Consider the following 11,895-nt stretch of genomic DNA (forward strand, 5'->3'; position numbering starts at 1 on the left):
TATCGTATTTCATACATGTTTTCAACTCGGTCATCTATTCATCGCTCTCTACCTCCCCATCTCCACTACTCTGGGTTTCCTCTTCTTCCTCTTCCTCATCTTCATCAGCCATATCCGACTCCCTCGTCTGGCTCCGCTCCCCCATAACCTGCACAGGCTCAGATTTAATCTGCGTCCTCGCAGGCGCATCCACGTCCATCGCGTCATCATCAGGATCCACGGCATCACTTGCCAGCGTCACCCGGTTTCGCTTGCGCCGCTCATCATCCTCGTCCGAGTCACTTTCCTCCGCCCGCCGCGCCTCCTGTTCCTCCGCGCGACGAACCCGACGTTGCAAGGCTGTATCACGGACCAGGTCTCTAGCAGTAAGGAAGATTGAGCATACAGGACACTTGACGGCCTTGACCCGGGCGGGACCACCAGGCATAGGTCGTGAGCGCGCGATCATATCCATGATAGCATCGTGCTCGAAGCTGTGCGGGCATTTGGTACTAGTAACCGGGTCTCGGAAGCGGACCAGAGTGATGGGGCAATCCAGCGAGATGCGCTCACGCTCGATGGCAATGTCGTCTGAATCGGCAGGTGACGGCTGGCGCTGGTTGCGCGTTCGGCGAGTTGATGGACTGCCACTCGAAGCGCCAGCACCAGAGGCGGTATCATGGTCTTCCATGTGTGAGAACCATGTTGAGGAGTTTGGCATGGGCGGGGCTTCATTGTCGGGGTACTTGGAGTCATGCACGACGCGGTAGAACCCAGTATAAGCATTGTTGCTGGCGTATCTGTATCATCCGAGCGGTTAGACAAACTCATAGTGAGAACAGATTGAGAACATACCTTTGAGTCAACGACAGCTCTTCCCACTTCTTTTGACCCTCGACCAGCGAGGTATTTAGCCTTTGAGTCGGCGGATTTTCTGTGTTATGCTCGCGAAGTTCTCGCACTGGCGTTGACTCGCGCTCCTCTTCATCTTCTTGCTCCTCTTCTTCCTCTTCATTACCCGTCCGCCGCGTCGCTCGCCGATGACTCCGGAGTTGTCGCTCACCCAGCAAAACAGTCTGCGCCCGAGCTTCCTCCTTGTCGAGGGTATCCAAAGCATCCTTCAACCCAATATATTTGGCATCACTATCAACAACAGAGCGCATTTTCTCTTCCAATCGGCCCATAATAGAGTTTACTTGTCGTTCCTGCTCCGCAAGCCGCTGATACTCTTCATCCTCACTCTCAGCATCTTGGTCCTGACCCTCTTGCTCGGCTCGCCGTTTTTCTTTCGCTTTCTCGTATCGGGTTTGCGCATCGCGGAGACGATCGCTAACTTCGCCGGCTGAGTATGTAATTTGCACGCCCGCATCGTGGATGTGTTTCTGCATGGTCTCGAAGTATTGTTTCTCGGAGAGTTGGTGAAGCTGGCGGTGGGCTTCTGCGGATAGAGGTGCCTCGGGAGGTTGGTATTCTGGTAGTTCCGGTTCTTCTGTGTCCTCGGGAGCTTCTGCGGCTCTTCTGTTGGATCTTGGGGTGGCTCGTGAGCGTACACTTGGTGGGGGACGAGAACGGGACATGGAGTTGCGCTGTCGCGCTGGGGTTGCGGAGAGCATCCCGGCGGTAAAGTGGTCAAGCCAAAGCGTGTGATCTTCTTGAAAATTGGGGAAGCTTTTAGGAGGTTGAAGTTGCCAAGGGTCGTGAATTGATATATCTTTGAGATGGTTCTGCGTGGATTGAGTAGACAAAGCAATCGAAATCCGAACGCGACGCGACCGCACTAGTCCTGATTGGGTTACATTGCACAGATAAGCTTATCGCCTGGAACTGCAGAACTATGCATGTTCATCGGACGACACTATTATGACTGGAGATACCATGAACGATTGTACTTGGAGGCTGAAGTTTTAAAATGTGGAGTTACAGACGAGATCTCTTTCATGTCGGAGCATTATCTCCATCTATTTTTCTTTGAATAAGTAGCCTCGCCAAGCATGCGAGGCCATTGAAATAAATACAGTTTTAGACCTTGTAGAAACAAAATGCATGATAAAAGCCTGCTTGGGGTTAGTACCAAGAAACGCTTGGCATGTGTCGTATAGAAGCACTTACTGACGGCATCCTTCTCCTCCTCGGTCATCAGCAATTCTCCAGTATTGCGATCCCGCACTCCCATCCGCTCACTCAGCGGCCCCAATTCACGATCATTCTTCTCATCTTCCCAAATCTCCAGGAACGGCTTGCGGTACTGCAGCTCCAGGTTGTAATCCTCGGTCAAGCTAGGATACAATTAGCAATTTGGACCAAACGGGGATATATCAATATAAGACTCACGCTCGGAACGCTTCCCAAGGAACAACGTATTCAGGAACACCCTCGACTGCCTCTGACATATAGTACGTGTACTTCCACCCGAATGGCGGGCGGAAGACACCATCCTCGGGGGTATCTCCAGGGAAGCGAACACTATAGATATCATTACCCCATCCACACCGCTCCTCCTCTTCAACCTCGCCATCCTCGGGGCCTTCGGTCTCGGCAGGCTTGGCGGCCTCCTGCTCCTTGCGCTTCTTATGGAAAGTACTGACTTTGCTGGTGATCACGTCCGAGTTCGGGCACACGCCGATGAAGCGGCCACCCTTCTTCAGACAACCAGCGACGTTGCTGAGCATCTGGCGTGTTTTCTCCTCGCTTTCGAAAGCGTAATGGATAGCAAACATCGAAGTCACCACGTCAAAGCCACCGCCGCCGCTCCATCGAGATGCCATCAGAGAGCCACCGGGTCCAGCATTGGGGTCAATGCCGACGCGCTGGACAATGTTGACATCAGCCAGTGACTCGCCGAAGCAGTCCTTGGTCGCAAACTCCGCGTGGAAGAGCTGAGGCGGCGGTCGACGGCCACGGCCACCTCCGCCACGAGACCGCATCTGACCATATCGATCCCGCGCCTGCTCAATGGAGATATTGGCCGGGTCGAGTCCAACGTAAAGTTCCACCCTTTGTGGCGCAAGCTGCCACTTGCCCAAGTCACCGCCCTTGCCGCAGCCCAAGTCCAACACAAGCAGCTGCTTGTCCTCGGCCGGATTCGGGCGCATGCTATCATCAGCCCAATCCTTGGTGTCATTGAAGCGTGCGGCGAACTCTTCATCGGGCGAGAACTTCTGAATAAGCGTGCTCTTCACCCAGTTGTTGAAGCTGCGAAGACCTTTGATCGTGCTTTCAGTCTTGCGCCACTCACGGCCCCGCTGGGGAACAGCATTATAGTGCTGCCGGACAACATCCGACACGCCGCGGTCTCGCGATGTCCGCAGTGCATCCTCCTCCATGGCGCGATCGCGCTCCTCCTGTCGCCGCCGCAATTGCTCCGAGTTCATCAGGCCCGCCCGTGCGCCACCGCCAGGCCGCTTGCGCTGTTTCGGTTGTTCCTCGGGTTCTGGTGACCGAGGCGGTAGGGGGGATCGAGAACGTCTCGAGTAGTCGTCGCGCGGTGTGGCATTGCTGGGGCTGCGGGATCGGTTTCGTCGAGAGAAGACTGAGGGGGGGAGGTGTGCGGCCGCGTCTACGAGCCTGGTGTCGCTCCTGCATGCGCTTACGCTTGTTCAGCGGGCCAGACTGATTTTGTTGATCAGCCTCTGGGGTGCCGTTCTCGCCGGGCTTTCGCTTCCTGTCGTCTTGTGATCCATTGTGCTCTGCCGTGGGACCGGACGAAGGAGCGGTACCGTTCCTGTCTACTTCGGCTGGATTTGGCGTGCGGGGCTTGGGAGCTGCCGAGCTTGGTGAGGAATCCATTTTAACTCGAAAGCTGTATGTAGGAGGTGAATCGAGGCGAAAATGCGGATTCCCTCGGGGAATCGGATTTGCGGTGGGTACGAAGTCAGTGATCAAAGGACTCGAATGTAAGAAGTGAGTAAATGGAAATGTAGCAGGTATAGGTGATGATTGACAATAGACAAGAGCTCAGCCGTTCACCTGAGACTCGCTAGGGTTGCATAGTGAGGAGGTTCCTTCGAAAATGACTTTGGTGGAAGAAGGGACCTCCGCTGCCAGTGGGTCTTGGCCGCAGCTGCCGTAATCACAACTCCACGCCTTTACATTCACATGATACGACCAGACGATGACGAGCCTTGCTTCTTAACCCTGATAATCGAGCCATATCTAGTCATCGGTAGATCTCATTCTCATCGTCGAGTCATTACAAGTTCGTTGGCGTTGAGCTTCTCAATTGTCCTCGGAAAATAGTGCTACAGGCTGCATGACTATATATTTCTAGGCGTTGCTCAAACAACAAATCACAATCCAATTTTGTAAACTATCGACGCATCCAAATGGACGTACCTATGTAGCCTAATGCAACTTTTTTTTCTCGGTTTGGATTTTCTTGCTAAGCAAAACTCCCAAAAATGCACAAGAGTAGCAATGACGAAAACCAGATTTGCGTGGAAACGAATCAACTCATAACTTGCCCATCCCGTCTCGATCTTTCGAGACCATGTGACTTCTCTGTTCAATCTCCATGTCCACGCACAAGTTGCGCAAATTTACCAGAGCATCCCATAGAGCACGCAAGCGTTGAATGCGGCCTTGGTCGCGTGAAGTATGTGCAGTGCCCAGGATAGCAAAGTCCATCTGCTGGATTTCACTGGTGAGGTGCTGAGCCAGAATTGCCAGATGGACTGGATCCAGTGGCTGAGAACCGCCAACATTGATAATGTGGCCAGATGAACCGGGTTGATTGCCCATGAGAGCCTTGCGGATCTCCATGTTCGGGACATCGGGTGGGTTGTTGTGTTGAATATCCGAAGAATCGTTTTGAACCGTCTGGTTCTGACCAAGAGCTGCAGCAGCAAGGCCTTTCACTGGGTCTCGAGGAAGAGCTTCGGATGAACCTGCATCAAGGACCGCTGAATGCTGAGAAGTATGAGCACCGACTGGGAGCCCCGTAGCAAGCGCCGTACGACGACTTATCATGGGCCGAAGACGAAGAGGTGGAATAATAGGGAGCAGTGAAGGACTAGGCTCAGTGATTAGCGTATCGACGGGAGACTCCTCGCTCCTCGACGCACTTGACTTCTTGGTTCTCTTGTGAGAATCGACATCCTCGTCGGCACCACGTTTTGCAGCTGTTGCTGTCCCCTTTCGCTTGCGACCCTGGCCAGTGCCCGCGTGGCTGGACGACTCTCCAGGTTCAACTGCCTCCAGATGCTCTTTCCATCTTGGCAAGCAGGATCTAAGAACGTCTTCGGAGAATCGCAATCCGCCGCCAGGAAGCCGCTCAAACAAGATTTTAGAGTATGCGGCGCGGATGGCCCCATGTTTTGCGAAGTATTGGGGATAAAGCTGACGGACTCTTGGAGGCTGGGAACAGAGACTTGCAATCTGAGCCTCGGTTAAATCATCTGCTGGGTCCGGTAAGCCCTCGAGATCAACAGGTCCTCGGACTCGTTTTCTGGACTGCTTTGCCTTGACGGAAGTGCTGACAGGCTCGGTTTCTGGAGACGCACAACGGCCAGAGTCCGAAGCGGGCGCCGCAGCTTGGAGCCCGGGGAAATGAGGTTCCAACAGGTCGTCGTCGCGGAGGTTCTCATGTTTGGTTATATCTTCTGGGGCTGAAGACTCACGGGTGAGCTCAACCTTCTCTTTGAGATCCTCAACGACGGGTGGATCATCCTGAGTAGGCAGAGCTTGACAAGCGTCATCCGAGACGCCAGCCACTCCAACCACATCAGTATCCCCGGCGACGGATTGCAGAGAGATACCACAGCCAAGAGCGATGAAATTGGAGGCCACATCGTCCTGGATGTTGAGTTGAGACACGGGATCGTGAATGACATTTGTAGCCATGATTTGCGGAGTAGTCAGAGGGGAAACTGTAGGATTTTGTTGAATATCGGTCGACATCTTGGTTTCAGGGTTGACTAAGGCAGGGCTTTCCGGGACTGCGGACTGCTCCTCAATCATCATCTTGATGAGGGATTGACTGGTCCGTCGGTGCGGAATGGGTATAGAGTGTAGACAGTTCCAGTGTTGGGAATGATGAGAAGGGTAGTGAATGGCGAAAACAAAGAGGGCGACGGGCTTATGCGAAGACGAAGAAGCGGTGATATGTATGGGGGTAGTCTGACGAAAGCAAATGCGTGGAAATAGATCCTTGGCTGCTTTCGATCAGAACTCGAGATATTGAGGAAGGATGTGAGATTGAGGAGATTGAATGAGTCGCGGTGAAGGTTGTGACGAGAGATCCTGAGGAGGGTTGTTGAATAGATAGTGGTTAAGGAGATAGTTTCCAAGAAGATCTTTCTCGGAAGAGTGTAGAGTAGATGAAAAGGGAGTAGTCGTCAAGAGAGCATGTAGGATTTCACAGGGCGCTACAGGTGTTAGAGGATGATTTGATATGCGGCGAAAGGCGCCGAGAAGGCGGGATCAAGCGTGAAAAGACGAATAAGTGACGATTTGTAGATCGATCGGATTTCTGATGGATGAATGACGATGATGGTGATGTTATAGTCGGATTGGAAGACGTGGAAGGAAACTAGCTCGGAAGGATGACGGAACTATGCAGGCAGTGGAGATGAGACGGGTATAGGCCAGCGGCCTAGCTCGTGAGTTCCTTAACCGTGACGATGTAGACCTGCAGGACAGTCGGTCTATGAACTTACCGCTGAGACATAAGTAACGATTTTTACAGCGGAAAGTGACGATTACCACGATGAATATGGCGATTTGAGATGAAGTGAGGAATTTTTGGGGTGTAAGTGACGAATTCTTGGGATGAAAGTGACAATTGTTAGACTTAAGAGGGTTTGTGCCAGCAGCTCCATAGCAAACAGTGCAGCCGAGCAGCCGTAGAGGGATGTATAGGTCGTGTAGACACTGTATAGATGAAGCAGGACGCTGTTCAGGCCATGACGCCTCAGAAGGCAGGGGACTGCAGGAGGAATGAAGGATGGAAATGGTATTGCTGTGTAGAAATCATGAACCTCAATCACCAGGATCACCTTAATTGAATTTGAGAACCCCGAGATACTGACAACATGATAAGAATATGACCCCACAATGTATCCCCACAATGCCCGCAACGCCTTGCACATGATTGAAATGATATGAAATATGAATATGATGAATGTAGACGCTCAAAAGCAACTCACTGGGGAGGCGCAGGTTTGCGCCGTGGCGACTTATGCGTCAAGACATGCCTCATGCGTCGAATCTTAGCCCACCACTCACGGTCAGCGGCCTTCTTCGTTTCTTCATTCTCTGCGCCTTCATCACTGAATGTCTCTGCAGAGGGAGTGCTTGGTTCGGTGCGAAGGGTATCGACCGAAGCGACAGAGCGTATTCGTCTGCGGTGCTTGACCTTGACAGCCTCGGTGACAATTTCCCATCCACTTCGTAGACTCGCGGCCTTCTCGTTGGCCTTGCCGGTTCCACTCTGGGCGACACGGTCGACCCATGGGCAGTAGTCCATATGCTCTGCAGCTGCATCTAGGGATGTGTAGACAGAGACATCCCCGTTCTCCTTTGGTTTGTACATCCAGAGGCCGAGGCGGCGGAAACAGGCTCGGCATGCAGCCAGGTCCATGGACCCATCAATGGTGGAATCCCAGCCGAAGAAAGCCATAGTGATCGCTGCTTGGTTAATGGTTTGCAGCGACTCAGCCGCTGGCCGTTGAGCGGTTCCATTGTTGTCTCCGTTCACCTCGGCGGGTGGGTTGGTAGACTCAGGGACTCCATTGGACTCTTTGAACCAGTCTTCTGGCAGTGATTTTATCAGGCTTTCAATATCGAAGCCGTCTGGCGTCTGGATGCTATCATGAGCTGGTAGCTTGTCGCCAAGCCGACAGAGATGGAGATAACGACTTCGAAGACCAGATATGGCTGCATCCGTATTTGCTAAAGGCAGATGCTGTATAGTAGCTGCAAAATAGTCAGATAAGGAGTATAAGAGCCTTTTACGAGACCGTAGGGCATACCATCACACCCTCTGTTCCTCCACGGGCAATTGTCGCCATGTCCTTCTGTGATTTGCTTCTGATATTCCTCGACGAGTTTTGTGCCTATAAGTCATCTCCATTAGCATATACTTGACCTAAATCCAGGACAATTGCTTTTTGTTGACGTACGGACTTCCTTTCGTTCTTGAACTTTCTCCATATCATATCCATCAAGCTCATCAATCTCATCCGGAAGCTTGACAACTACCGAGCCGCCACACCCACTGATGCAGCTGACTCGCATCACATCCGTACATATCCATCCTCGCTTTGCCCACTGGACTTCATTGATCGGAGCAGGTTTCGAGGTCCATCGGTCAACGCGACGAAAGGTCTCTAGGCGTTCGAGGAATCGTGCGCGATCCCACGGGACGAAATTCGGGCGCGTGGTTAAGGAAGAGGATGCGGTTCGATGGGCGGGTCGAGAGATTTTAAGGACAGAGTTGCGCACAGATGTAAGGTCGGATGTATCGTTGTCGCTCAGCCGGACCTTCTTGATCGAGAGATTGGTTGGAATGCGGTCTTGGGTCGCAGTGGCGGGCCCTTTGGTGGTCGGTTTGGAGGTGGTATCGGTCGCGAGGGGCTTGGAGATGGACTCCAGCACACGGTGGAACTTGCGCTTCTTTGACTCGACGGCGTACGACATGTCCGCTTTGTATTGTGAAGCAATGGGACAAACAGCAAAACACAGATGCGCGACGGAGCAGATGCGCCGGGAAGCTCCCCAGACAATGATTGTGCTGCCTCAGGCATGAACATGAGTACGTCTCGCCACCAATCAACGGCTACCCTGGTTTCAAAGAGAAGATGATTGGCCTCCGGGAGTACAATGTTAACTCTCATGATCCAAGGATATAGTATACCTCTTTCAGTTTATCTCTTCAATTCAATTGACTGTTGTACGGTTGTTGTACTGCTCTTAGTGAAGTCGAGCAAATCCCCGGCCGCTGATTGGCGCTCGGCATTCCGCGCAACATCTTACGATTTACGGACCATTTCCTTTTTCTTTCCTCAAGGGCATCTGCTGCCACCAGTCACCATGGCTTCATTAAGCTCAGCTCTGCCGGCATGGCGGAGCATCGCACCCCGTCTATCGAAAGACCTCTTCACCTGCAGACAATGCCTGCGAAACCAAGGCTTTGCCGTCAAATCCGTGCGCCGGTTCGCCGCGGTGCCGTCTCCCAAGCCTAGCATGACCCGGTCGTCCCTATTCACCGATAAGAACCGCCAGTTCTTCACCTCGAGCCTGCGACGGTCTGTGGCTGCACCAACCGTGGGTGCTGTGGCCGAGGAGGCCGCTGCCAAAGCCAAGTCGAGCTTCCCCAAGATTAGCGACAAGGCTGTTGCATACTGGCTTCTAGGTAGCGCAGCGAGTGTGTTTGGTATCGTGGTCTTTGGAGGTCTGACTCGTTTGACTGAATCTGGGTTCGTGTATCTTGTCAATTTTTCATATTCAAGATTTGCTGACAGATGCTTTATCTGGACAGATTGAGTATCACCGAATGGCGCCCTGTCACCGGCTCCCTGCCGCCCATGAATGCCGAAGACTGGGAGTCCGAGTTCGCCAAGTATCGCGCGTCGCCCGAGTTCCAGCTGTTAAACCCCAACATGAATCTGTCCGAGTTCAAGTCGATCTACTACATGGAATGGATCCACCGCCTCTGGGGCCGATTCGTCGGTCTCTCGTTCGTTATTCCGGCCGTTTACTTCGTCGCCCGCAAGAAGGTCTCCACGCCCATGGCATGGCGCCTGGCTGGTATTGCCGGCCTGATTGGTTTCCAAGGTTTCCTGGGCTGGTGGATGGTCAAGTCTGGCCTGAAGGATGATCTGTTCGCCCCTGGTAGCCACCCTCGTGTGAGCCAGTACCGTCTTACTGCCCACCTCGGTGCTGCCTTTACTTGCTACGTCGCTATGCTCTGGAACGGTCTTGCTATCCTGCGATCTCACCGTCTGATGAAGGATGCTACCGAGGGTCTGAAGCAGCTTGAGGCCCTCCGTGATCCCCGTCTGGCCTTCTTCCGCCGCTCCGTTGCTGGTCTTGCTATTCTGGTCTTCACTACTGTCATGTCTGGCGGCCTTGTTGCCGGTCTCGATGCTGGTCTTATCTACAACGAGTTCCCCTATATGGGCAAGGGTCTTGCCCCTCCTAGCTCCGAGTTGTGGGATGCCCACTACTCTCGCCGTGAGGACCGGTCCGACTTGTGGTGGCGCAACATGCTGGAGAACCCCTCCCTCGTCCAGCTTGACCATCGCATCCTCGCCATGACTACCTTCACTTCCATCATGGCTCTCTTCGTTTACTCCCGCCGCTCGCCCACTGTGAAGCGTCTCCTGCCCCCTGCAGCTCGCAAGGGTATGCACGGTGTTGTCGGTTTCGCCTGCATGCAAGTTGCCCTCGGTATCTCTACTCTTCTCTACCTTGTCCCCACCCCGCTTGCCTCTGCCCACCAGGCTGGTAGCTTGTTCCTCCTCACTTGGGTCATGGTGCTGGGTAGCCGTGTCTGGCACCCCTCGCGCACGGCCAAGCTTCTGCAGATGGCTGCCAAGGCCCGTAGCCAGCAGCTATCGAGCTCCACTGCCTCGGCCATGAAGCGACTGTAAAGCACAACATCCCAGTTGATTGTATGAATATGTTGACCAAGGCGGATTTTTGCGATCTACAGCCTTGTTCTGATACCATCTCCATTCCTTTCCAGACTCGTTGATCACTTCAAGGGTCTCTTGTATATGTATCTTATCTACGAATTGTAAAGACTAAAAAAAATAAAATGAACAGTCTATGCAAATGACAAAGTCAAAGAGCCATCATTTCCTAAGCTACCACATATGAACTAGGATCCCCGTCTCTCCATGCTACACTGCACTTGATCCACGCAGTATCTTTCTGGCCTTCACTCCTTCATGTCAGCCGGTCTCGCCCTGCGGGATGGATTGCGACGCACATTGACGAGTTTTTCAGGCAAATTGTCATCTTCATCTGTCTCGTCATCAGTGTTGATGTCTGGCAGTATCTCAGTCTCATCGCTGTCAAATTCAAGACCGTCATCTACGGTTCGGCCGGGCGTTTGAGAAGAAGGACCAGCGATTTGTCCACTGCCACGTGTGAGTCCACCCGTATTCTTATTTCCATTCTTGAGATTGAGAAGAATCATAGCTGCTTCCTCCTCGGGAGTAGCATACGACATAGCCACACGCTCAGACGCAATGGGACGTTGTCTGTTCGATGAAGGTGTAACCGGATTCCTGGTTGTATGTCTCTGTGCATGGGCCACATCATCTGGGACATGTAAATTGCCAGCCTTGGGATGCGTACGATCTCCACTTCTTTCGGCGAGACAGCGACGACAGCATTGCCATCCGCATGGCTTGCAGCGCACCATGCCGTCTGTGTTTCGTTTGTCGCAGACGTCGCATTTCGCTGTGTGGGCTGCTAGTTCTTCGAACTCGACTAGCTGGACTGCTAGCTCTTTCTGGGGGATTTTGAATTGGCGAGGTCGGAATGGCAGTTTAGTTTGAGGAGGTTTTGGGGGATCACTTCGGGGAGGTGTAGCCTGTTGAGGTTCCGCGCTTTGCGGGAATGCCCTCGGGAGTACAGACAGAGGGGTCTGTAGAGGATCAGTTTGAGGAGGTGTAGGGTGTTGATACCACCCGTATGGATGAGGCCGAAATGGTAATGCAGTTTGGGGAGTTCTGAAAGCGTCACTATTGGGAGATGTCGGCTGTTGTCCATGATTGAAGCACCGTTTTATGATGGGGGACGGTGTGGGCGTTTCTGTTGGGGTGGTTTAGCATTATTGTGATCGAGTTTGGGGATAGATTAACATGCCTCTCTGCTGAACAGGCTCTCTGATTCCATCGCGTCCTTCATCATGTCTCCAGATTGATTGATGTGAGAGGAGTGGATTGGCAGGCTGGGCAGGCCACTGCA

The 11,895-nt window shown here is 52.9% G+C and overlaps 5 protein-coding genes across 5 annotated transcripts; 1 reads left to right on the forward strand and 4 right to left on the reverse strand.

Moving 5' to 3' along the window:
• Window positions 1–34: 34 nt before the first annotated feature.
• On the reverse strand, window positions 35–3,765 carry abd1 (mRNA (guanine-N7)-methyltransferase; the record flags this gene model as incomplete). Its single annotated transcript, XM_056905614.1, has 5 exons — window positions 35–779; window positions 835–1,573; window positions 2,089–2,255; window positions 2,311–3,508; window positions 3,570–3,765. The coding sequence occupies 5 exons, from the start codon at window positions 3,763–3,765 to the stop codon at window positions 35–37; spliced, it is 3,045 nt and encodes a 1,014-aa protein (XP_056769721.1).
• A 663-nt stretch (window positions 3,766–4,428) lies between these two features.
• Window positions 4,429–5,937, reverse strand: N7458_002232 (uncharacterized protein; the record flags this gene model as incomplete). The annotated part of the gene is made up of 1 exon (XM_056905615.1): window positions 4,429–5,937. The coding sequence occupies one exon, from the start codon at window positions 5,935–5,937 to the stop codon at window positions 4,429–4,431; it is 1,509 nt and encodes a 502-aa protein (XP_056769722.1).
• A 1,180-nt stretch (window positions 5,938–7,117) lies between these two features.
• On the reverse strand, window positions 7,118–8,613 carry N7458_002233 (uncharacterized protein; the record flags this gene model as incomplete). The annotated part of the gene is made up of 3 exons (XM_056905616.1): window positions 7,118–7,890; window positions 7,947–8,030; window positions 8,097–8,613. The coding sequence occupies 3 exons, from the start codon at window positions 8,611–8,613 to the stop codon at window positions 7,118–7,120; spliced, it is 1,374 nt and encodes a 457-aa protein (XP_056769723.1).
• Window positions 8,614–9,006: 393 nt separating this feature from the next.
• cox15 (cytochrome c oxidase assembly protein cox15) lies at window positions 9,007–10,568 on the forward strand (the record flags this gene model as incomplete). Its single annotated transcript, XM_056905617.1, has 2 exons — window positions 9,007–9,392; window positions 9,455–10,568. The coding sequence occupies 2 exons, from the start codon at window positions 9,007–9,009 to the stop codon at window positions 10,566–10,568; spliced, it is 1,500 nt and encodes a 499-aa protein (XP_056769724.1).
• Window positions 10,569–10,858: 290 nt separating this feature from the next.
• N7458_002235 (uncharacterized protein) lies at window positions 10,859–11,381 on the reverse strand (the record flags this gene model as incomplete). Its single annotated transcript, XM_056905618.1, has 2 exons — window positions 10,859–11,183; window positions 11,281–11,381. The coding sequence occupies 2 exons, from the start codon at window positions 11,379–11,381 to the stop codon at window positions 10,859–10,861; spliced, it is 426 nt and encodes a 141-aa protein (XP_056769725.1).
• Window positions 11,382–11,895: the final 514 nt, after the last annotated feature.

The sequence above is a fragment of the Penicillium daleae genome (assembly GCF_028827525.1).
Source record: "Penicillium daleae strain IBT 16125 chromosome Unknown utg000002l_segment0_segment0, whole genome shotgun sequence".
In the NCBI taxonomy this organism is placed as follows: domain Eukaryota; kingdom Fungi; phylum Ascomycota; class Eurotiomycetes; order Eurotiales; family Aspergillaceae; genus Penicillium; species Penicillium daleae.